Here is a 26,430-nt window from a genome sequence, read left to right as displayed (position 1 = left end):
GGCTGTGTGTCCGTGTCTTGCCGTTGAGCCAGTCGAGCAGAAGGATTTGCGCGTGGAACTGGTAGGCTGAAGATTGGGCTTTTCTCTTTAGACGAGCGTGAAGCGGGGAGCTCTCGCACTGCACGTAACGAAACACCTCACGAAGACTAGTGGCTCTGATTCAGAGTGCCGCTTTGCCTGGCAAGCTGACACGAATTCAAAATGGCTAATCGTTTGAAGGGGGGGAGGGGGGAGGGTGGTTGCGAGGCTCCTAAGCATGCTCCATTGGTGAGCTTAGTCATCTAGGGAAGTGTTGTAATGAAAAACTCAGCAATTGGTAGACTGTTAATCATCTAGAATGATCATGGCCTGTATGTTTTTAATGTTTTGATGGGGATTTTTTTGTTTATTGTAGTATAAGCAGGATTAGAAGAACATACTGAACCCATTGGAAAAAACAGGAACTACTAGTGATTTCGTCTTGAATGTAATATATATGTATATATATATGTATATATATATGTATATATATATATATATATATATATATATATATATATATATATATATATATATATATATATATATATATATACATATATATTCATTTATTTATTTATCGACACATCTCTATTCAGGTTAATATCCGTGAGGTGGAAACAGGCCGAGAGTTACATTCGGTTAATGCTGGTCCAGAAATACGGAATGATTCACGTCGGGTGTGTAGAAGCCGAGGTTTTGGATTAGTCAGGTTATTCAGTTCAGAAGTAACTCTTATGTTTTCACGGATTGTTCTCGGTTTTGGCCTTGAGCTCCAGTCTCTTGTGACAGCCCTGCCCTCCTCAGGCTCAGTGGAGACAGACCTGTGGGAAGACCAGATGAGATCAAGGATCTGCTCGCTGCCGTTGGACGTCACGTTCCTTTTTCCTGCTCGTGCGTCTGCTATATATATAATTTTTTGCCAGCAACACGAAATGGCTTGCATTCGTTGGTGACCTCCTTTAAGAAGAATTAAATAAACATTAAAAATTCGAACTGACTGAGCATGCTCGGTTGGGGCCTTAACAAAGCTGGCCAACAGAGGGAGCTGCTTGGTCACATGACCAGCAAGCTGGGTGAATGCCTGCATACAGGAGGAGGTGGGGAAAAAAAACAGGAACAATCTGTTCGAAGCTCTCGTTCAGCCTAATGGAGGCCCTCGGTAGAAAGCAGGTATGATGCTGCTGGAAGAGGACTTTTAGCAAAGGAACAAGACCTCAAGTCTCCATCTTTGCTGGCTCTGAGTATTTGTTGGTTTTAGCTTTTTTGCACCATCTGCCTTTTATCCCTCCATTCATGTACAGAAAAGTGAGAGTGCTTGCTAGAGGGAGAGTTCTCTTGTGACAGCGTTCAGATCGAGGCATGCACTGGTCTGCTCTATGGATTGAAGTAGGGACCACTAGGTCTCCTTACCCTTTGAGGCTAAAAGTCTTTAATTCTGGTAGTCAGGCTTAAACGTTGGCGGCTTGGGAACTTAGAAAAGGGAAAACCCAGTGGATTACCACAGACTGGTTTAACGAGCGCTTAATTAGGTTTTGAATCTGCTCCTGTGTTAAATGGGAGGCAGAGAAGACGAACGGTCTCATCTCTGAAGTCTTGGAAGAAGACCACCTCTAAGTTTAAAACACATGCCACGTTTCATTCGGTGCTCGAGAACGTTCTACTTTGATTTCCTGCGTTCCTGTTTTATCCCCTCTCTGACTCATGACTACCACAAGAATGCTGGATAAGAGGAGAGCATTGGCTGCAGATATGCCATGCTGTTTGCAGGAGAAAGAATTGATGCATGCAGGTTTGGGCCTGTTCAGCTTGAGAGGTCAAAGCTATTCTGAATAGAAAAGAAATGCTGTTTACTGGTGGTATTTTTATTTTTGAGTTATTTAATTGTTTTTTTTTAACTGCTTGCAAACAGAAGAGCAAATAGGGGCTTTGTTTCTGCTGTTGCTGCGGTGCAAGATCTTATAACCATCCTGATCAGTCTGCTCAGTGTTCTGCCTTTTGTTGGAGGAACCATTGAAATGAGTAAAGAATGCAGTGTTCCCAGGCATCATGGACCGTCGTGAAGCTTTTCTTTGTTTTTTTGTTTTGTTTTTTTTGCATCAGTACTACAGATGTCTTTTGTTGCAAGCGTTATGTTACTATTATTGTGATTATCATTATTGTGGTGATCTATAGGAAACGTTTTTTGGGAGGTTTTGAACGTCGAAGGATGTTTTCGATATCTGTATTATAGGAATATTTTTTTTCTTTCCTTCATCCTTTAGATGGCAAGTGTTTGTGGTCAATTACCAGGCATATGGTCTGTTTGTATCCCCGCTTGTATTTCCTTCCCTGTTGTGCTAATTCGATATAAGAAAGAGCCGATATTTGCAATAAATAAGAAATGGATAAATATTCCAGAGCCGGAATTGGACAAAATGTTTTGGTTTATTAGACTATAATACCTTAAAAACATAATAAGAATGAGGCCTGTGTTGCCCCAGCATGTGAAACCTGAGCTGTTTATTTGATGCTATTTATTTTTGGAGCAGCAGCACAACAAATTCACTTCGAGTTTGGAGGAATCCAAGTATTCCCTCATGTGGAGTTCATGTAGGTTAAATTTGTATAGCTATAAATTATATGGCTTTTTTTTTTCTTTTCCTTTTACGAAAACACTACTGAAACAAAGGGGAGTCAGAATTTGATGGTTGGTTCTCCATTTGCACAAATCCTTCCTACATGTTCTTTGGGCCACTGAAAAAAAATATCACCGTGTCCTGTTGTAGCAGTAAACAATCTGGTAACGAAATGGCGGTTGGGAGCAGAGGCCCTTCCTTCTTTCTCTCGTTTCTCTATGGGAAATGTTCTCTCTTCTGCCTGTAGGGGGAGAGCTTGGGAAGAAGAACACCTCTATTTCTAGGCAATGTATTTCAGATAAGGGAGCAGGCTTTTTCTCTTTTACTTTATGAAATCTAATGCTTTGAAATGAGTCATTTTGGAGCTACACAAGGTAATGCATGCAAATGTGTCAGTGTTTTGGATTCGGGGTCTTCTCTTTGAAACCGAGATGAGATGGAGGTTTTTTGATGTGACTGTAAAAAAATGGCTATAAGGTCTGGTTTGAGCGCATCAGAAATGCCAAAGTATGATACATTGCTTTGTTTGCACTTGCAGCTTGTTGTATTGCAAGTGTATGTTATATGGTGGTGCTGAGACTTTTTGAGTTCTTTTGTCGCTCCTCTATGCCTGTGATTGAATGAAACAAACCTGCAGTTTATGCAACTCAACAGCATTTATTGTGGCTGGTTCAATGCTTTGCCCTTCTGAGGGTCCATGTTTGGATGGTCTAAAAAATGCAATGAAATTGTTAAGATTGTGTTTGTGTTGCACCTCAGTATGCAACCTGGGGTTTGCAAAGTCCCCTAGATTTAATGTCATTCAGCATTTTGAGAGATTTTCCAAAAATGGCAATAAAATGATAATGATTATGATGATGGATTCACCCAGGATCAGCCATTTGTAGGACTCCTCGTGTAAGCCGTTCTTGATCTTCTCCCCAGAAATCTGGACAAGCCTCATTCTTCTGACTCTATAGTTTCTTGTTTTAAATTAAAGATTCAGTCCGTATTTAGCTTTGGTTAAATTTTCGGTCCAAAGAATGCTTTCTGGACTGTCGATATGAAGAAATATTCTTCTTCCCCCAGAGGATATATTGGACCAAAATGTGAGATCAGACTGGATAAACAGGCAGGCAATTAGCTAGACTTATTTTTTTACCGATCATATTATTGAATGGAATATGTAAAGATATGTGTCTTCCCATGGAATGGAAATTTGATTAAGGTTGCTAGACAAATTCAGATGTTTAGAAAATGAGTACTACTAAATGAAAGTACCAAAACCAGCTGTGGGGCATCAGATGCTTTCAATGATCGAGTTTCAGCACTTTTGTTAATGTTTTTTTGTATTTATTATAATTTTTTATACAGGATAGGAGCTAATTCAGCAGGCCTTTGACGAACGCATATCTTGCTTCAAAGCGAAACTGAGATATCCATGTTCGCAACCCCTGATTAAGCAGGAAAGACTTGGAAGCCACATGGCAGGCCACACTGGAGGCTAGATTTTGCTGAGAGAAAGAGAGATCTTCTGGACCCTTCGCTCAGACAGCCCTAACAATTCACTTCAAGCTTCTCGGCTTGTCGTTTCTGGTTTTGATGGGCCCGGACCTCTCAGGGTTGCTTAGGTGTTGGGGGACTCTTATTATGAAGTGGCTCCCCTTGTGGTGAGAGAGGGAAAGAGAAAGAAGGACCGACCTTTGTTGAGAGTGCAGCTCCAACGAAAGGCAGCCATTTTCTGTGTCCTGTGGAAGGCAGCCAGCGTGGCTGCCAATCAGATGAAGAGGTTCTGGGGAGCAAAGGCATGACTGGGGGAGGGGCAGCCAGGGGAAGAGCCTGGATTTTGCTGTAATTACTGCACCTTCTGACCTCTTTCCTTTGAGCATGGCTGATGAAAAATCACTACAGTAGATGTTGAAGGCTGGCAAGTGAGTGAGTGTATGCTGTGAGTGTCTGTATAACTCTAGTTGCTTTGCAGTTGCCTCAGTAGATGGAGCTACTCGCCTGCTTCTGTCCTTCTCAAAAGACAGCAGGTTTAGCATTTGCTTAGTGTTGATCAGGTTTTCTTTGAATTTTTTTTCGCTCATTGTTGATCCTCTTAATGTTGTCTTAATGTTGACCTCTTTTCTCTCTCCTGCAGAGTCCATTCATTCCTTCTCTGCTGAATGGTCCTGGATCAATCAATGAACTCTGAGAGTATAGATATGTTCGTGCCATTTTGACTGCCACCCTACAGGGAACAAGCCCTGCTCTGTGTTAAGCAGACCGGCTAGGGCATAATCATTTCTGAGCCATGACACACCAGATTGCTTTGCTTCTTGTGCGTTAGATCTCTTCTCGTTTTTTGTATTTTTTTTTTTTTTTTTTTAAGTTGTTCATGAACGGCAGAGTTCAGCATCACTGCATCCCAGCAGGACATTAGTGCTCTTTGTTCACTGGTATATTGATGCCATTTGCTCTACGTGTTTCTCATTGTTTAGAGATATTCACACTGAGGCATCAAGAGGTTCAGTGCTGTTGGATTGGTTTTTTTTTTTCTTTCCTTTTTTTTTATTTTCAAAGATTTTCAGTTCACAGCACATTTAAAAGAAAAGATCAGATTTTCTGGTCAAAGGTCCTGCATGTTGCTTATGGGGAGGGGAAAAAAAAAGAAGCTATTTGTTGTAGTAGGGCAGGTTTTGTCATTTTGTGCATTCAGTGCTTTGGGCAGGAACCAAACCAGCTCTGGAGACGAGGCACTTCCTCAGTGCAGGGTTGGCTAAGCAGCTGGGACTCTCTACAGTAAATGGGCCAGAAGCCAAATGCAATTATTCAATACAACAGGGGTAACTGGGAAAAAAAAATAGGGAGTGTGTATGAGCAAGGTACGATGAAAGCGAGGGAAAGCTGAACGACGCTAATGGCTTTGCTTTGAGGATCAGGTTTTAGAAACGCATCTTCACTTTATGTCCTCGCATGTTTCAGAAGAAAACACAAAGCAACCAAGTTAATCTCCCATCGGCAACATGTCTCTTTCCTGTTTTTTATTTTTTCCGTTTACATGGAATTGGGACTGATGTTCTTGATAAATTCTCTCGGGGTTGTACCTCTCGTGGTCATTTGCACTCAGTATATTTCGTAATAACCTAGCTACAAAAGGCTTTACTATTCTAATGGAGTGTTTGCCAGCCAATCTAAGCCCCTGTTGTGGTGGTGTGTTGTTGAGACGCATTCCCTAAGGATGAGCAAGTGACTCCATGTTTTTCCTCACGCAGACTGAAAAAATAACCCGCGCTGGAAATGTATACGATGAGCTAATCAGACAGTTGGTTTTGGTTTCTACTGTATATTGGATGAAAAATTAGATTTTGAGCCCTTTTGCTTTGAAATCGCGAATGGTCATGGTTGCTGCAAAACAGCTAAATTTGATACCATGTAAGCCTCCAAAACATTGCAGATACTGTAGACCTGTTTTAATGGTAATTCAGTCAGTCTTGTGCCATTTTTATTTTAATTAGATATTTATTTATTTAATTTTTTTTATAGCCTGCTTATTTGGTCAAAGAGATCCCAAGGAAGAGTGAACCAATGAAGACTGACAGTATGAAAGACTCTCACAATGAAGCAGAAGAAGGTAATTTGCCTGTTGTTTATTTCTTTAACTGTTATAATTATTGATTGGTTTTATTTATCATCGTGAATATATCATTGTCTTTTGTTTTAGGGCTCGAGGAGCCCTTAGTGAAGCAAGTGGAACCATCCAAAACAGCAGAAGAGCTGAATGGGACTTTAAAGAGCACAGAACTTGACAAAACTCAGCAGGACCTTGATGTCCAGAAGTCATCCACCCCGTCACATGCCATGGAGAATGGACTTTCGGATACTGATCCTCCTCACGGCTCCACAGTGGGCAGTAATGGATATATTCTCAGTAAGGCCCAGGACAACTCACCGGCTACCCAACACAGGACTAACTGGTCCCCTAAGGGATCTTCGGCCGTAGGGTACGCAACTAAAACACTCTCACTTTCAGCTACATCCCAAACCCTGGGCCAGGAAGCTTTAAGGACTAACACAAGCACAGGGCCCAGTCTGGCAGAGGGGCCCGTGGAAAACGAGACTAAAAATGGCACTGCTGCTAACACGACTCCACGTGTCACAGTACACAGAGCACGCAAGACCATGTCCAGGCCAGCATCGAATCACGCACTAAAGGTAATTTTTGGTATATTGAAACAATATTTGAAAAAAAAACAAAAACAAACATGCGTCCACAGATTTAGCCAATAAAAGTAAAGTATGCGGTGACGTGCCTCTTTTTTTGACGTCATGGGACACTTCAACCAATAAACAAGCAGAGAAACTCCGCATAGGCGACGCTACTGCAGAACTGTATACTGTACAGTACATGTACTCACTATAAATGTGATAGTGTACTGTATTTCTACCAATTTACATAATTCATCTTGCTATATTCTTGAAAATCTTTTCTGTGGGTTTAAAGTGTGCGGGAGGACGATTTACAGCTAAAACGTCCTTTTTTTATTGCGTTTTTCCGTTTATTGCAGGCGGTTTTGGAACGAAAACCACCCCTATAAACAAGGGATTACTGTATATATGTATATGTGTGTATATGAGAGAGAGAGAGAGAGAGAGAGAGAGAGAGAGAGAGAGAGAGAGAGAAAGAAACAAGCCATTCTTGGTGGAGTCAGTAGTATTGTGAACAAACGAGTTTTTTAATTGTTCGATTTCAGTGGCACGTGACAAAGTAACAGCATGACAAGTAGCATTTTAATTTTCTCAATTCTATTGAAATTAGATATCGGAGGCTCCATTGTTTTCAGTCCTTTAATCACATTTGTTCCTAGCTGTCATTAGTTCCCATTTAATGTTTGACCTAAGATCGGAAGAAGAATCATGGTTTCATCCTATCCTCCCATATTCAACCTCTCATACAATATTTATACAGAGTTTACAAAGAAAACTCAAACTTTGCAGGAAGTACCAGAATTTGGGCATCGCTCATAACCAGAACGTTTAGCATGATGCTAATCTCCCAATGAAGCTGGCACGTAGTCTCGCACATTGTTATACCTAGTTAGCTTTAGAAGATTGAACAAGCTACTAATAAATCTGTGGATAGTGCAAAAGAAACACCAGTAGTAACACCATGCCCAGGTTTCGAGGATCATGACAGAATTTCCGCTAGTTATTTTACAGCGATCTAATTTAACGGTGATGTAAATCCAGAGTTAAACTGATGCGATTTCTCCCTGCAGGTTTTAAACAGGGAAATAAAAGAGCCAAGCGTGGTGAAAGGTGAGACCGTGGACAGATCAGAAGCTCAAGCTTCTGTGCAGGCTCCTCCCACTCAGAACCAGCTACCTCAGAAGCAAACCGATGCCACACCAGCACCAATCGCCACCCCAGCCAAGCCACACACAGGTTAGATACTGCGGTCCTGAAAGCTAACCCGAATAAGATGTAATAATCATTTGGTGATGCAGGAAACACAAAAATCTGTCTAAGATGGTTCAGGTTTCAAAAGACCACCATCACCAGTACGATCACCATTAATATTTACTGAAGGTTTAGCTAGAATAACAGCAAGGAGTCTCCTTCCTGTTACAGATCTATACAGACTATTTATATCTCCTTTATAATTGTAAGTTCGGGTATGTAGACTGTTATACAATTACAACTCATTTAAAGTACAATGAGATGAACCATTTCATCTTTTTACGCCTTAATATCGCAATCAACACAACAATGTTTCATAATGAAATTATTCTGGACAAATGTCCACCCCATCTCTTCTAGAGACTGTCAGCCTCGATCCGACAATGCTACAGTTGTCTATGCCTGGGAGTGCAAGAGAGTGAAATTGGCCGAGCTCTCATGGGGGAGGGATGGCATACTTTCTCTGTCCCCTGTCACTAACAGTGGCTGACATCTGTGAGTGCATACAGCATTCCTGCGATTGTGTTGCCCTGCCTTGTAAGACTGCATAAACAGCAGTAGTTAATTAAGATGCAAAGGTTGGATTCACCTCAGAAAGCAGGTGTTAACCCCAACCTTCCCGGGTTGATAGATGTTATGTGATACGTTGATGGGTTGAATTGACTAGATTTAAAGGGATTTTGATTAACCCCCCAAAAAAGTGAATTATTATTATTATTATTATTTTATTTTTATCTATCTGCTAATTCCATGGTACACTAAGCCCGTCACAGAACATGAACAGGTTCTTGCTGTCATAAGCTTTTAAACAGAAGATATAAAACATAGTAGACCATCAAGACTGGATGTTATTGGCGCTCATTTGGAAGGCCATCATCAACAGTTGATGAATGAGGTTCTCTGTGATATTACCAAGAGCAGGAAAAAAAAAAGTTCAAATGTTAATAATAAACTGCGTTAATAAAAAAACAAGCAAGTTTGGTTTGCATTTCTTCCCAATTAAGCGTACCAAAATTTACAGTGACTTACAAACATAGGTACGTACCAAACCGTGAATTTTGTGTCCCGTTACACCCCTGCTATGAGGTAGGGTGGCCAAAGCTTGTTCTGATGAGAAAAAACATCCAATCTGCCTATATTTTGACAAAAATTTGTCAAAATATATTATTTTTTGAGGAGCCTATGGTAGAATTCTACAATTCTCAAAGAACATCATACCATTGGTGAAGCATGGTGGTGGCAGCATCATGCTATGGGGTTGCTTCTCTTTAGCTAAAACTTGGCGCTAATCAAGATCGAGGGAATGACTGGAAAGCAGCTGTGAATAGGGGATTCCTTTTGCAATTTAACAGACCTTTACAGATACTTACTGTACATGTAGTGAAAATTTTGTGTTCTTTATTAATCTCAATGAGAAGGTGTATTTAATTTTATTTCTTTTTCTTTTTGAGCAAACTTTTAAAATAGTCCTAATTATGGATAATAGAATTAGTTTGATTTTGTCCATTACCAGCGTGTAGCTGTCGTCTTTTGTTGAACAATTTCTTTTATTTTTTCTTCATAGATAAATGATAAAGCGATAATGTACAGTAAAATGTTATTGTTTCTGAGGAAAAATCTCCTCAAAATCTCTCAACAATTTAAGCAAATATATATTATTTATTTATTATATTATTTTAATAAGGCTGCCAGTACTAATTATTGAATAAATTAAACTGGAAAAACTGTTCTGTATGTAATTCTAAATGTTTTAAAATGTTTAAAAAAAAAAAATGAAAAACACACACCCAACTGGTTTATTTAGATTTAGTTACATTTGGTGATGTGTTGGTATTTGACCCTAGAGTTTTGTTTACTCAATAGCGTCTGTGTTGAGGAAGAAGAAGCGAAAGATGGGAACTTACAGCCTTGTTCCCAAGAAGAAGACCAAAGTGCTAAAGCAGCGCACTGTGCTGGAGATGTTCCAGCGTGTGCCCCAGTCTCCACCCACTCTGCAGGTCAGCATTCCAGACACACCAGCTCCACTTGGTGCATCCTGATGCTTTGATTATTTTTATGCAATGTTTCATCAGCGGGATCTGCCAGGAACGTTGAGTGTGGCATGTGGAGGTTGAGTGCGGTCTCGGCGTCTGCTTTGCGTTTTAGCTTGTTGATTTATTGCTACTTACAATATAGACAGTGGATGTTTCTGAGTTGTCATGGACTTGCTGGTAAGTTTAACAGGTCTCTTTTGTTGCTTTGCATCAGCCAAAAGAGGCCATACAGGTGAACGGGGATCGAGCGGAGAACGAGTCTGACGAATCGGAGTCTGATGATGATTCTGAAGATGAAGAAGAGATGGCTGGAAAAGAAATGACTGAAGCATGTCAGGAGGACAGCAGATTGGCTTCAATCCCTCAGGTGTGGACTGGTTTTTATTTAATATTTTTTTTCCTCCACATTTTACAGAAATGTAGAATTTATTACCAGATTTGTGAGAGGGAAAAAAAATAGCGGCTGGCTAATTAGCTGCTGGTTTTCCTTCTTATAAAAATACAATCTTAAAAGTTTAAGGTTTAAACTTTTATAAAGATATCAAAGCTTCTCAGGCAAAAAGAGCAATAAAATGACAAAGAAATGTGTTTTTTTTTCTTTTAAGTCTATTTTTCTCTGTTCCTGTGAAGATCATGTGGTATAAAGCAGCCAGTTTAACCAACACTAGTTTAAAGTTGCCCTTAAAACTTAAACTCTTAAAGTCCGGACTATTAAGCGCACCCAAATATAAGCCGTACCCACTGAATTTGACAAACATTTTTATTTTGAACATAAATACGCCGTCTACACTGATATGTCTACACAGGCTTTAATGAAAGACAGTGTCTGTTACACGGCTTGTATCTAAACAGTAGCCTACCAAGAAAGTCATTGTTCACAGTCTTACTCCTTCCTTTCACAACTATTTCTCTCGGGAGTTTATCTTTTGGCATCGTCGTGCGTTTAAAAATCACTATCGGTGAAGCTTTTCTCCCGATGCCGTGCAGCTCAGAACACGGGTGAAGTGCGTTTTTCATGCCCGGTTGTTTTCAGCGTGTTGAATGATTTGCTTTTCCTGTAGACAGTCCGAGTGAGCGGCAGGTCAAACTTCAGAGGAACATCATCCATATTTATGATGTGGTGCGGCCCGATTCAGTGGGAGCGCATCTGATTTAATATAAAGAGTTTCATTGGTTCACCAGAACCCGTTCGGCAATTTCATTGGTCTAATGTTATGGGGCTCAGTTTTCTGTCTTGAAGCTTGTGAAACCAGGAAAAACCCAGGAAAAATCCATAAATTAGCCGCTTCATTGTTTAAGCCGCGGGAAAAAAGTAGCAGCTTATAGTCCAGAAAATACGGTAATTCTAAAAAATTATAATTTTGCCAGTTATTCATACAGAGTACAACATATGACAGAGAAATACAATATAAAGATAAAAAATAAAGAGTAAAGTAACGTAATTATAAATAAAATAAAGTGTAAAAGTATATTAAAATTAAATTTGACTAGAAAGTATAAAAAGGTTAAGGATAGAAATATATATATATATATATATATATATATATATATATATATATATATATATATATATATATATATATATATATATATATATATACAGTGAGGAAAATAAGTATTTGAACACCCTGCTATTTTGCAAGTTCTCCCACTTAGAAATCATGGAGGGGTCTGAAATTGTCATCGTGGGTGCATGTCCACTGTGAGAGACATAATCTAAAAAAAAAAATCCAGAAATCACAATATATGATTTTTAAACTATTTATTTGTATGATACAGCTGCAAATAAGTATTTGAACACCTGTCTATCAGCTAGAATTCTGACCCTCAAAGACCTGTTAGTCTGCCTTTAAAATGTCCACCGTCACTATATTTATTATCCTAAATTAGATGCACCTGTTTGAGGTCGTTAGCTGCATAAAAACACCTGTCCACCCCATAAAATCAGTAAGAATCCAACTACTAACATGGCCAAGACCAAAGAGCTGTCCAAAGACACTAGAGACAAAATTGTACACCTCCACAAGGCTGGAAAGGGCTACGGGGAAATTGCCAAGCAGCTTGGTGAAAAAAAGTCCACTGTTGGAGCAATCATTAGAAAATGGAAGAAGCTAAACATGACTGTCAATCTCCCTCGGACTGGGGCTCCATGCAAGATCTCACCTCGTTGGGTCTCAATGATCCTAAGGAAGGTGAGAAATCAACCCAGAACTACACGGTAGGAGCTGGTCAATGACCTGAAAAGAGCTGGGACCACCGTTTCCAAGGTTACTGTTGGTAATACACTAAGACGTCATGGTTTGAAATCATGCATGGCACGGAAGGTTCCCCTGCTTAAACCACCATATGTCCAGGCACGTCTTAAGTTTGCCAATGACCATTTGGATGATCCAGAGGAGTCATGGGAGAAAGTCATGTGGTCAGATGCGACCAAAATAGAACTTTTGGGTCATAATTTCACTAAACGTGTTTGGAGGAAGAAGAATGATGAGTACCATCCCAAGAACACCATCCCTACTGTGAAGCATGGGGGTGGTAGCATCATGCTTTGGGGGTGTTTTTCTGCACATGGGACAGGGCAACTGCACTGTATTAAGAAGAGAATGACCGGGGCCATGTATTGCGAGATTTTGGGGAACAACCTCCTTCCCTCAGTTAGAGCATTGAAGATGGGTCGAGGCTGGGTCTTCCAACATGACAATGACCCGAAGCACACAGCCAGGATAACCAAGGAGTGGCTCTGTAAGAAGCATCTCAAGGTTCTGGCGTGGCCTTGCCAGTCTCCAGACCTAAACCCAATAGAGAATCTTTGGAGGGAGCTCAAACTCTGTGTTTCTCAGCGACAGGCCAGAAACCTAACTGATCTAGAGAAGATCTGTGTGGAGAAGTGGGCCAAAATCCCTCCTGCAGTGTGTGCAAACCTGGTGAAAAACTACAGGAAACGTTTGACCTCAAACAAATGCTACTGTACCAAATATTAACATTGACTTTCTCAGGTGTTCAAATACTTATTTGCAGCTGTATCATACAAACAAATAGTTTAAAAATCATATATTGTGATTTCTGGATTTTTTTTTTTTTAGATTATGTCTCTAACAGTGGACATGCACCTACGATGACAATTTCAGACCCCTCCATGATTTCTAAGTGGGAGAACTTGCAAAATAGCAGGGTGTTCAAATACTTATTTTCCTCACTGTATATATATATATATATATACACACACACACTAGAAAAAAGTGTATATATTTATATTTACACATGAAAATGTCAGAAGATGACTGTGAGGGTTTTCATATCTGTTTATTTGTTGTTTATTCATGGCTTAGCTTGGAGAAGAGCACGAGTCTGAAGAGACCGCTGAAGAGGAAGGGGAAGAAGAGCAAGATGAGTCAGACTTGGTAAGAGCATCGGACTCCCTTCCCTCTAAAGCCCAAATGTTGTTCTTTTGAACTACTTAAACAGTTTCTCTGCTCTACAGCATTTCTCGTCAGTATAGAGCCTATGATTGTATTCATTAAACTAATTGGCCTACACTTTTTGTCTTTTCGTATGCTAACAAACCATAGTCTATGATTCGTCATGGTTGTTTAAGGGGACATCAGAGGTCTAAACTAAAATCCAGTGTTATAATGAACTCTATTAGTTAAAGATTAGGGACGAATTTGTTTACAATTTTTTATTTTTTTTCCCCCTCAGAGTTCTGAGTCCAGCTTAAAGAAGAAGATGAAAAAGAAGGCCAAAGCAGACAGCCCTTGGCTCCGGCCTGCCAGAAAACGTAAAAAGAAGCTGAAGACAAAGTCCATGGAAATTTCAGGTAGTTTTGCCCTTGAGTAATTGTCGCGCGTCAGAAGTAGCATAACTAATCAATAGAGTTCATCTATGTTCAAGTGCTACATGATGTCATTTTAAATACGCCTGTTTCAGAGTTTGTTACAGAACATATCTAAACGAATAGCGTCAGGAAGACCAAGTACAATTAAATTAGGGCATGAATATTTAAATATACCAAACTTTCAATATGCTGCAGAGCATCATTAAATTAACCTCTGGAAACGCAAAGAAAATGGTGCAAGTGCAACTGTTTTGAGAGGAAGCTGTACACCAAATGTCAGTGACCAGGTTATTCAGAGCTCAAGTTAAATTCTTGTGATGCCACCATCACCATGCTTTAGTGTGAAGCTTGTTTTTAGGGTAATGATCAATATTGGGTTTTCACCACACGTAGCTGGTGGGCAAGAAGTTCAATTTTGGTTTCATCCGATTGGGGAACCTCAAATTTGACGAGACTCCATTATGATTAAGGCAAAGACACGGCACAAGCGTGAGCTCGTCTTGAGAATGCTGTTTCACAAAGTCAAACAACAGGTCGGATTATTCAGAGGAGTAACCAAAAGGCCAAAGGTAACGTGATACTTGTGTTCCAGGTTGTAAGGAGATAAATCCTTTTGTGAGAGGGAGATACTTTGTCAATGATCACTGAAATGCATGCTAGGCCAGCCAAAAAGCACCACAGCTGGAATGGTTTAGTTCCAATCAGAGATTGTTCATGACTGAGACTAAACAAATCCAGGTTTGGGTGTGGACCCCTTTTCCCCACCGAGTTGCTTTAAAATGGTGTTAAGTTCTCTCTGTGTGTGATCCTCTACGTTTAGGTATGAATGCCCAGACTCGGTTAGAGATTCCAGACCAGACTCCTACCCCTGTCCCTGCCACTGCTGACCCGGACAAAGAGTACACCGAGGTTCCATTAGAGTCACTTAACCTGGAAGCCCAGGATGCCTGGCTGAACACTGAAAGCACGGGTGAGAGCTGGCGGTGTCAGTACATTTATAAACTGAACTTGGGGCTAAAGACATTCCAAGTTGATCGAAGTTTTCGTAGCAATTCGCACATAGATACGATTTTTTTTTAATTGCTTGAATGCTGCTGATGACTTAATTGCTAGAGCACTCTTAGTACAAAGAGGGAAGGGTGCCCCCTGGTGGTGACAGATAAAACCCATTGATTTTTATGGTTTTTTATAAAATAAATTTTTAAACCCAATACACCATACTTTTTTTGCCATCAGATAATAAAATAATAAGGAAAATAAAAGATATTGCAAATTCAGATTAGTATTGTGCTAATAAAATGCTCACAATGGCTATTTAATCATTTGGACTAATTTCTACCTACAGAAGCCTCTAGCACCACACAGAGTTCAGCGATCGACATGGTGCAGGAGCTTCCGCTTTGCAGCTGCCGCATCGAGACCCCCAAGAGCCGCGAGATCCTCACTCTAGCTGACAGGAAGTGCATGGCAACCGAGAGTGTGGATGGACAGGTGAGAACATGCAGCGCAAGGCATATTGGACACTGATGTGTACTACATAAGTGAATTCATGTCCATGATTATACGTGGTGTTTCTCATAGAAAATCAATCGACACTTCCTGAACAATCAAAATCCAGAATTCAACCCCACTGCGTTATAATGGATATGGACCTCATTCTTCACTATGATGTGAACTTAGTAGTGCAAGTTGACTGTATCAGATAAACAGAATAAAGGCTTTGCTTTTGATTTGCGTGATCAGAGTACGCGCCATCTTTATTTCTGTTTAGCTGAGTCGGTGTCAAAGCGCGGTTCTGAAGCACGAGATGATGAGGCCGTCGAACTCCGTGCAGCTGCTGGTGCTGTGTGAGGAGCACCGCACAGGAATGATCAAACATCAGTGCTGCCCTGGCTGTGGCTTCTTCTGTAGGGCGGTGAGTGTGCCTGTAGCTTCAAACCGTGGCCGGTTGTTAGTTTGTTTTTCTTTTGCTGTTTAAGAAAAATTCCCTGAATTGGACACTGTCATTTCACTATAGGGAACCTTTCTGGAGTGCCAGCCAGAGGTGAACATCACTCACCGCTTTCATCGGCACTGCGCGTCAGTACTGAAAGGTCAGAGCTTCTGTCCACACTGCGGCGAGGAAGTCAGCAAGGCTAAAGAAGTCACCATTGCCAAAGCAGACACCACGTCTACAGTGCCCCGGAGCCAGAGCCCCGGCACCGTACCCACTTCAGAGGGCAAGGCTGACACCACCACAGGAGGGTATGGGTATATACGTGCACTTTAATCATCAATCAGGTGGTAGTGGTTTACACCGATCAGGCATAACGTTATGACCACCTGCTGAATATTGTGATGGCCCCCCTTTTGCTGTAAAAACAGTCCTGACCTGTTGAGCTCGTCTGTTGGATCAGACCACACGCGCCAGCTTTCCTACATGGTTTAATGAGCCTCGGCCTCCCACGACCCTGTCGCCGGTTCACCACTGTTCCTTCCTTAGAGCGTTTTGATAGATACTGACCACTGCAGACTAGGAACTCCCCACATGAGCTGCAGTTTTGGAAATGCTCCGACCCAGTCGTCTAGACATCACAATTTGACCCATGTTATTTTTCCTGCTTCTAACACGTCAACTTTGAGGACAAAATGTTCACTTGCTGCCTAATAAATATATCCCACTCACTAACTGGTGCCATGATGAAGAGACGGTGCTATTCACTTCACCGCTCATAATGTTATAATGTCATGTTATGCCTGATCAATGTATGGTATCTCATCCACATCGCCCTCCTGAGTATTTGATTTCAGTTAGAGGTAAATCCATTTGATGGATGCAGAAAAATCCACTTGGTGGCTTTTTTGAAATGATAAATGTGCTCTGGAAAAAGCCCATTAATTTGAAGGCGATTGGCATTTTAGTAAACCAGCATTACTGAAGCTTTTATCAATTGGTAGGAATTTTTTTGTGTCTTTGTGACCTATTAAACATTGATGCACAACTTGACTGAAAAATGATGCCCAACATGTGTTTGGTTTTAGGGCGCCTCGTCTTTCATTATCAGGCGAAGGGAGAGCAGACAGTACTTTATCCAGACCTTCTGAGACTGAAAATGGATCACTTGCAGAGGAAGCCAGCAGGCCAGATCAAGTGGGTGCAGAAACAGTGGCTGGACCCCTGGTAGCACCTCCTAAGGAGACTCTGGAAACCATTTTATTGGCACTGGATGCAGAGAAGTAAGAAAACTAAGAAAAAACATTTCATAATTAAGCACATATTCAGGATTGACATATTTTGATTGATAAATTATAATATATTTTCAGGCCAAAGAAGCTTCGCTTTCACCCAAAACAGCTTTATATCTCTGCTAAGCAGGGGGAGCTGCAGAAAGTCTTAATGATGCTTGGTAAGATGCCTTGCTCAGCCATATAATCTTCATCCTGATCACCATTAGATACAGATACAGATGTTTGTCTGTTTTTCCCCCCAGTGGAGGGAATTGACCCAAACTTCAAGATGGACAGCCAGAGCAAACGTACGCCTCTCCATGTAGCAGCTGAGGCTGGACACCAGGAGGTCTGCCATATGTTGATCCAGGTCAGCATTTGTGCACATCATGTATAGGGGATTAATCTTAAGTGCATGAATTAACCCTAACTATTTAGGGTTTTATTTTCACATTTAAAAGTTGTATGTTTGTCCGTCAGGCCGGCGCAAACCTGGACATATGTGATGAGGACCAACGGACTCCTTTGATGGAGGCCTGTGAAAACAATCAGCTGGATACAGTCCGCTACCTGCTAAGAGCTGGAGCCATCGTTTCCAACAAGGTTTTAAAGCTACACCATGCAGTCAATATTGTGTCTGTTTGCCTCTTAGCTACATGCCTTGATCACTGATCTTCATGTGTCTGCACACATTGGGGGGGGAAAAAAAAAAAACTAAAACTCTTTTTTTCAATCTGTTTTTAGGATGCGGAAGGGTCCACGTGTCTCCACCTTGCTGCTAAAGCCGGCCATTTTAATATCGTAAAACACTTGCTGTTTACAGGCATTATCGACATCAACGGTCAGGTGAGGATAATGGTTGTGCATTTCCCATCATAGTCATGTGATCAGGTTGTAGTCTTTAGGTGTAGCTGTGGATCTAGCAGTCCTACAGCTCTGCTCTTGTCTGCAGGATGACGGGGGCTGGACAGCAATGATTTGGGCGACGGAGTACAAACACGTCGAACTGGTCAAGCTGCTGTTATCTAAAAGTGCCGATCCCAACATCAGAGATAAGGTCAGTGTGTGTCCCCAAATCTGGAGAAAAAAATTTCAAAATAAGTTAGGATAATATTATGGTTCCAATTTTGAACATTTAATTTCTCAGTGGCTCTTTTTTAAAATGTACAGCGCCCCTAACACCAGTTTAATAGATCTCTATTGAAAATAATCGCATTTATTTTCAGCCTTTTAAAACATTATGAGCAGGGGGTCAACCGATTTAAGTGGTTTTGTCGTTAATCGCAACGAGGCTATCAGTAAAAATTCATACAGAGAGTTTTTCCTGGTTCCAGATCGCAGCAATTACGACAGCGGCCTCTAGAGGCGAATCACTGACACCATGTGCTCTGTTTTTACTCTGCTGTATGAAGATATTCTTATTTATTTCATTTAGCATATTTTAATGCTTTCATTACTGTTTATTAAAAACAAAAACACTTTGTAATAAAGTTTTTAATACACTTGACCTGTGGTTATGAGGTACCTGTTAAAATGGGAACACAAGGACAGCGTGATGTTTTCTTTTGGTAGGAGGAGAATATCTGTTTGCACTGGGCAGCGTTCTCTGGCTGTGTAGAGATAGCTGATGTCCTTCTGAATGCCAAGTGTGATCTTAACACCGTTAACGTGCACGGAGACTCACCTTTGCACATCGCATCGCGAGAAAACCGATTGGATTGTGTCACGTGAGTGCAATCTGATCCCACAGCCAATTACTGTTCATTCCATTGGAATGCATTATGTAAATGCTCACATTTCCGAATGAAATATAACCTTATTTTATTTGTGCCAAAGTGATATTTTGATGCATTCAGAAGTTTGAAATTAGAATTTTCAGATTGATGTCAGCAGTAAGCTTCTCAACCTTATGCCAACTACAGGCTGTTTCTGTTACGGGGGGCGGACGTAAACCTCAAGAACAGGGAAGGAGACTCGCCACTAGAATGCTGCAGCCAAAACTCGAAGGTGTGGAGCGCTCTGCACGCCAACAAAAGACAGAAGGAGGCAAGCAGTGAGGGACGCACCTCTGGAGAGAAGCTCCTCAACAGGTAGTCCAGTTTCAATAAATACAGAGTCTTCAAATGCAAAATAAAGTGAATGCATACAGCCATTTGAAATGATCCCCCCACCCCCCTCTTTGGAATGCCATTAATAGATAACCTTCATTTAATTTATTTTAATTATACACTGCATGTCCAAAAAAAAGTCACAACCTGGATTTAACTAATCAAACAGGTAAGAGCCGCCCATTGCATCATCAGGCAAAGGCATTATTGCTTAAGGCATAAGTCCAACGCATTATTAAAAACCGGAAGGATAGTGGGGAACCATCATCTTCAAAGAAGAAATGTGGATGAAAAGATCTTGAAGGATCGTGATCGCCGATCGCTGAAACATTTGATGAAATCAAATAGTGAAAAACAACCGAAGAACTCTGCTATGTTTATTAGTGAGATGAACCGCATTTCCTCACACACAATGCGAAGGGAACTCAAGGGATTGGGACCAAACAGCTGTGTAGCCTTAAGAAAACCACTTATCAGTGAGGCTAATCAGGAAATTAAGGCTTCAGTTTGTTAGGGAGCATAAAGATTGGACTAGGAAACAATGGAAGAAGGTCATGTGGTCTGATAAGTCCAGATTTACCCTGTACCAGAGTGATGGGTGCATCAGTTCATCCACATCTCTTCTTTCCGTTCCCTGTGGGGGCAGCACTATGATCTGGGGGTTGCTGCAGCTGGTCAGGTTTTGGTTTGTGCCCAAAGAATGAGGTCTGCTGACTTCCTGAATATTCTGACTGACCAGGTTATTCCATCAATGGATTTTTTTTTCTTCTCTGATGGCACGGGTATATTCCAAGATGAAAATGGCAGGATTTATGGAGCTCAAATTGTAAAAGAGGATTCAGGGAGCATGAGACATCATTTTCACACATAGATTGGCCCCCACAGAGTCCAGACTTCTGACAATCTTTGGGATGCGCTGGAGAAGACTTTGCACAGGGGTCCGACTCTCCAATCATCATTACAAGATCTTAGTGAAAATATTAGTGGGAATTTTTTTTCTTTGGACTGGCAATGTGTATATTATTAAATATGCTGTAATATAGAAATATTAATTGTTTTATGTAATTTAATCTAATGTTTTTTTTTTACTTTTTTAATGTATGACTTTTGTGTACACATCGTCTTATTGAAACACTTCATACTTTATTTTGCATATTTAATTCATTCCTTAATACATTCAATTTATTTCTCTAATACATTTTCAAAAACCCAGTTTTGTTTAGCTTTTTTTTTTTTTAGGGTTTTATGTGTTGTTACTGACATTACTTCCTGATTTACTTTTCTTACTGGTTTACTGACTGTTACCTGCTTAAATATATACTGATTTGCATATTTATTTATAGAATTTTTACTTAATTGTGTACTAACATACTGTTTTGCTTACTTCACTGACTGGTTAGTGACTGACTGGTTGCTTACAGACTCACTGACTGATTGGTTAATGACTGGCCATATATTGACTGACTGAATGGTTACTTACAGACTCGCTGACTGATGTACTGACTGACTGGTTATTTATTGACAGATTACAGACTGACTGGTTACTTAGTGACTTTTATTTTTTAAATTACTGTTCTTACTGACTTACTTGTCATGACTTTGACTTGCATGGTTACTGTGGTGTTTTGTATTGACGTTTCTTCTGCCTTTATTCAGGGACATATCTCGAGGTTATGAGAAAGTACCTGTGCCCTGTGTGAACGCTGTGGACAGTGAGCCCTGCCCAAATGACTACAAATACGTGCCCGATAGCTGCGTCACCTCCCCCATGAACATAGACAAAAACATCACTCACTTACAGGTAAGGCAGCTTACAATATCTCCGTTACTGAGAAAGTTGTAATGCAGAGGAAAACATTGCTGGGTGTGTCTGAGTGGTATAGATGAAAGTTTTTATTTTGGATGGCGATAATTATCAGTACCTTTCCATGAAGATTCCATTATATGTTATATAACGGGAGGAGGTGGACAGGGAAAAGCACCTGATAGCCACTAATACACCCGCTGTTAAAAATATTGGTGTATCGGTGAATCTTATGAAGATCATTGACATCATGGCATCCGCTCAGTACCAGGATATTTCAACCTAAAACTCGGATGCATCTGCCGGGAGGTTTAGACTCATTGGTAAATTTAGGCTTTTGATAATAGAAATTGTTAATGATTGTATTGAGTGGTTTTGTCTTTTTTAGTATTGCGTCTGTAAAGACGACTGCTCCTCGGCCAGCTGCATGTGCGGTCAGCTCAGCCTGCGCTGCTGGTATGACAAGGTGCGACGCAACATTTCAGTATCGTCTTTAAAAACGCATCTATTAATTAGCGAAATAGCTGCCAAATTGTGCACGCGCGTCGTACTGCACCGCTCATGACTCACCGATCACGTCGCGTTTGCTCTCAGGAAAGCCGTCTGCTGCCAGAGTTCTGCTCCGAAGAGCCGCCGTTCATTTTCGAGTGCAACCATGCCTGTTCCTGCTGGAGAAACTGCAAGAACCGGGTTGTCCAAAACGGACTAAGGTAGCGTCATGAGTATGTCCAATATCTTCTATGAAATTTCTCAGTACATTCTAACAAAGTTTTTAATTTAATTATGGTCAGGATTCGACTGCAGCTGTTCAGGACTCTAAAAATGGGCTGGGGTGTTCGGACGTTACAGGACATCCCTCAAGGAACCTTCGTCTGCGAGTGAGCTGCTCTCAATTCTCTTTCTTTGTCTGTTTGTTTGACTCAATTTGGGATGCTGGCCATTATTTTCCCTTTAGGAAATAAAATACCTGGATGAAGTGTGTGTGTGGGGGGGGGGGGAGTACAGTTTTGTGCACACTCTGATGACCTCCTTTTGTGCAGGTACGTCGGGGAAATCATCTCTGACGCAGAAGCAGATGTCAGGGAGATTGATTCCTACCTGTTCAGCCTCGACAGCAAGGTAGCGCCAAACTAAAAATAATCCGCCTCGTCTCGGCGAAGTGCTCCTGGTCTGCCGGGTTTCTCACTCCGTCTACTTCCTTTTGTTTTTTTTCCCTGAGGGTGGATAGAGGGTAAAAGTGCAAGCACTTTGAGCAAAATTTCACACGTTGTTGCATAACATCTCACCTAATTCAGGCTGAGAGCAAGACCTGCCTTCTGAGTGGTGCAGATGGGGACACTGGATGTTTTTCTGTGCATTAAATAGAATATTCCATGCATTTATTATTGCGGAATTATTACGATATAAGTAGGTGATATCTTTTGATTAGAGGTCGACCGATAGTGGGTTGTGGTTGGATCGTACTTGCCGATTAGCCAAATAATCATCCGATTTTTTAAAATGGATACTGGATAAAAAAAAAAAAAAAAAAAAGCAAACACTCCATGTAAAATAGTAAAAAAAAAAATTTCTAAAACAGTACTGAGTCATGAAATCTGCTAAATTATATAAATTATTAATATATGAATGAATAAATATAATAAATAAATTGTAAATATTAAATATAAATAAATATAGTCCGTGCAGTCTCACAGACATTCGCCTCTAGAGGCCGCTATGGTAATGACTCCAGACTTTCAGCAACAGACGCAAGCTGGAAAAACTATCAGTATGGATTTCTGTCGATAGTTTCAGCAATCAAATATCAACCTCTATCTTTGATTATGGGGTTTATTGACCATTCTTGTTGTGGCTGTGTTTTCAGAGCGTTGTTTTTTTTTTTTTTTTTTTCTCAGGCTCCTAAACATAGCTTGTTATTCACTATTATAGCGATTGGCATGATGTCATGGCCTCCAAACACGTTTGTTTTTTAGCACGAAAAGAAGAGATTTATTCACTGTCCAATATAATTACCACAATACTCATTAATGCAATCTGATCTTGCTGCACACTTAAATAAACGACTGGCTTTGGTCGAGGGAAAAATTTAACATAACCCAATCCTCCATTTACACACGAACCACTTTTCCTTGTTTTTATCGCAGGTTGGCGATATGTATTGTATAGACGCCCGTTTCTATGGCAACATCAGCCGCTTCATAAACCACCACTGCGAGCCGAACCTGTTCCCCTGCCGAGTGTTCACCTCCCACCAGGACCTGCGTTTCCCGCACATCGCGTTCTTCGCCAGCAAGAACATCATTGCCGGAGACGAGCTAGGGTGAGCCGTGCCCCTGCCTTCCCTTCTTAAACGCAGCGGTTAATCTGCAGTCGTTAACTTCTCGTTAGCTTCTCATCGGTGTAGTGTAATGAAGTGTAAATATAGATAGGTTGAATTAAATATATATTTGCAAATTGGGACACATCATGTAAAATCTTATGCTGAGCTCTCAATTCTTATTGGTCAGGAGGTGTTCCTTTATTCATGTTCTATAACAGTAGCTCTGAAAGAAGGCTGTAGTTTAAATCACGGGGGGTTTTTTTGTGTTAACTTCCGAATCATATGATCTCATCTACATCTGAGACTTATAAATACAAAGCAAAGTGAAGAATTGCTAGAATGATAACAAGTTCTGAACCCTCCCTTATGTCTCTCATGTCAGGTTCTTGTGACACGAGGATTGGATTGTAATTTTTTACAAATTTTTTTTTTTCTCTTTAGAAACATGTATACAGGGGATTTTCATTAAGCGTCATCAGAATGTGTTTAAAGTTTTTTTTTTTTTTTGTCTGCCATGTATATATCCCTGTTGTTTACATGACGATAAAACTTAAACAAACAAAAAAAAGAATCAGCAACCGAACTTGCTAATGTTCTATACTATTAAACTAATCCGGTTACACGTGTAAAATCTATGATCTTCTACATGATCACCAAAATCTGTGTTGAGGTTTTAGGCAAATGTGAACGAAAATGAAATGCTAAAGTAAAACTGCTTTCAAAAGAAAGTCGAAAAAGAAAAGATGAAAGTAAAACTGCGTTTGTGTCAATATTTATTTATTAATTTTTTCAATTAATTATTTATTTATTTATTTATTTTTGCCGAAACTATTTTCATTTTCCTTTTTTTTAATTTTTGTTTATTTTTTTTTATTTTTTTTTATTTTTTTTTTGAACCATAAATAAAAAAAACTAACTTTGTTTCTTCAGGTTTGATTACGGTGATCATTTCTGGGACGTGAAGGGCAAACTGTTCAGCTGCCAGTGTGGCTCGTCTCGGTGTAAACACTCGGCGGCGGCGATCACTCAGCGTCAGCCGGACAGCACGCCAGGAGAACAGCAGGCCACCACCCTCCCAGATACCAGCTCTTCTACTACACCATCCAGCCCCACCTGAGCCTCGTCCTGCTCTTTTCCTCCATCTTCCAGCCATCACCAGCGAGCACACACCTAATCAGGGGAATCCTAGCAGAAAGGCTGCCTGGACCACCGGCCTTTTTGGCTACAGCGCTCTTGGTTGAACTTGTTGTTGGACTGCAGATGAGGAGTTATGCACATGTACAGATATCTCATGTTCGCGGAGGATAGAATCTGACTACGTGTTGGCTCTCAGAAAACCGAGGACGACCTCAAGCCCCTGCAGGACTATGCATCACTCGGTGTCCTTTTAAAGAAAACGCTGAAGATGATGTTTTAATGTTTCCAACGTCCACGCGCAATACAAAAGTATACTTTTTCTCGGCCACAGATTTTCACACGCGAGATGCACTCGCACACCTTCATTTCTCAAGGACTTCTTCGTTCGGCAAGAACTGTATCGTGAAGAATTTTTCTTTTTCTTTTAATTTCCCCCAAGTAATTGTATTTTCAGATAAAAAGAAAAGATCTGGATGTATGAGAAACACATAATTTTTTTATTCATTTTTAAACGTTTCCAGATATTACGAGCATCTGTTTGTGTGGTTAAATTCTCATCGGTGCTGGACGTTATTTATTTGCCAGTGTTTGTCGATCAATTCCCATCTGACAGGACGTTTTCTCATAATCCTGCTCCGACCATTGAAAGGACCGTGAGCCTTAGAGACAAACTGCCCACTTCGAGCTCCTGGCTCCTGCATGTTACTGATTAAATCAGGAAAAAAAAAGCTTCTTGCGCTGTTTCATTGCTGTGAAACTGTAAACCGCTCACGAGAAGACTGATCGTCTCGCTTTATGACCCTTCAGGAGCGGACGAACTCATCTCAACAGCGATGGTCTTTAATTCATGATCATGTCCAAAACTTTTGCCATTTAAGGCCATATGTAGTCGAATAGGAATTTCGGTTAGGGAATTTGTGGTTATTCAATACTGCAAATGGTGCTGAACAAAAAGATTTTGTTTGTTTTTATTTTTTTATAGTTCAATGTGCGAATACACATTCTGAAATAAGATTAACCATTTTTTTTTTTCCTGGTTTTTTTTATTTTATTTTTTTTTTTAATACATTTACCTCCGGTTTTCTTACTGTAGATGACATTGTTGGCATGTACCCATTTAGTTAAATTTAATGATTTCTTGTTGATGGTGAAGCTATGTTTGTTTTTGTTTTTTTTTTTTGTTTTTTTTTTATGTTAATAGTATAGTCACAATTATTGTGCCCATTCTGCCATGTTGATCCAAATCACTGCAAAATGGTAAGAAAAAAAATGCTACATTTTTTTCTCATTAGAGACACAGTTGTGGTTGTAAATATTTTTTTCTCCAATAAATTTACTTCTAATAAAAGAATCTTTTTTGTTGGACAGACCTCTATAGCTGCAAGCAGCGATTATGGGTGGGGCCAAGCACTTTGTGAACCTTTTGACAGCAAAACCATATTGGGATACGAAATTCTCACTTACTGTTTTCAATATTCATCATTGTCTTGCAATAGAATTATGGATGAAACCTTGGGTTTGGGTTGGCCTTAAAATGCTGTATACAGAATTGTCACATATTGTGTAGGAAACGTAGCAAAAAACACCCTTGTGTGTTTTATTTCTTTTTTTGTTAAAATTTTTTTTTTTTTTTTTTTTTATTAAATACCAAAATGGCCAACTTCCTGTTTGACATAAAATAAATAAAGAACTTTCTGCACCTTTCAAGAGAAAAATCTTCATTTCAAGTTATGTGGTTTAAAAGTTACTCCAACAATAGTCTTTACCCAGAGTGAAGCATGGTGGTGGCGGCTTTTTTGCTTTTCTGACTAACGACTTATACATGACTTATAACTTCAATTAAGTCCATATTGGTTTCATTTTGTAACAGCCAAAGGCAGAAAAGTTAAAGTAACGTTCAAGACACCCTAGTTGTATTAATAGTAAATG

The 26,430-nt window shown here is 40.2% G+C and overlaps 1 protein-coding gene across 1 annotated transcript; it reads left to right on the top strand.

Moving 5' to 3' along the window:
• Positions 1-1,009: 1,009 nt before the first annotated feature.
• ehmt1b (euchromatic histone-lysine N-methyltransferase 1b) lies at positions 1,010-26,216 on the top strand. The gene is given in 28 exon segments (XM_083563950.1): positions 1,010-1,135; positions 1,138-1,191; positions 6,144-6,231; positions 6,322-6,812; positions 7,877-8,042; positions 9,921-10,054; positions 10,305-10,457; positions 13,420-13,491; positions 13,790-13,907; positions 14,746-14,895; positions 15,271-15,416; positions 15,697-15,840; positions 15,943-16,169; positions 16,947-17,141; positions 17,229-17,311; positions 17,396-17,502; positions 17,613-17,735; positions 17,877-17,978; positions 18,085-18,189; positions 18,705-18,859; positions 19,055-19,222; positions 20,897-21,041; positions 21,433-21,510; positions 21,639-21,754; positions 21,836-21,922; positions 22,085-22,163; positions 23,189-23,364; positions 24,295-26,216. Coding segments are annotated over 28 exon segments (3,960 nt in total). The 5' UTR covers positions 1,010-1,024; the 3' UTR covers positions 24,482-26,216.
• Positions 26,217-26,430: the final 214 nt, after the last annotated feature.

The sequence above is a fragment of the Silurus aristotelis genome, assembly GCF_946808225.1.
Source record: "Silurus aristotelis genome assembly, chromosome: 16".
NCBI classification, from domain to species: domain Eukaryota; kingdom Metazoa; phylum Chordata; class Actinopteri; order Siluriformes; family Siluridae; genus Silurus; species Silurus aristotelis.
This window is presented reverse-complemented; position numbering and strand designations above follow the sequence as displayed.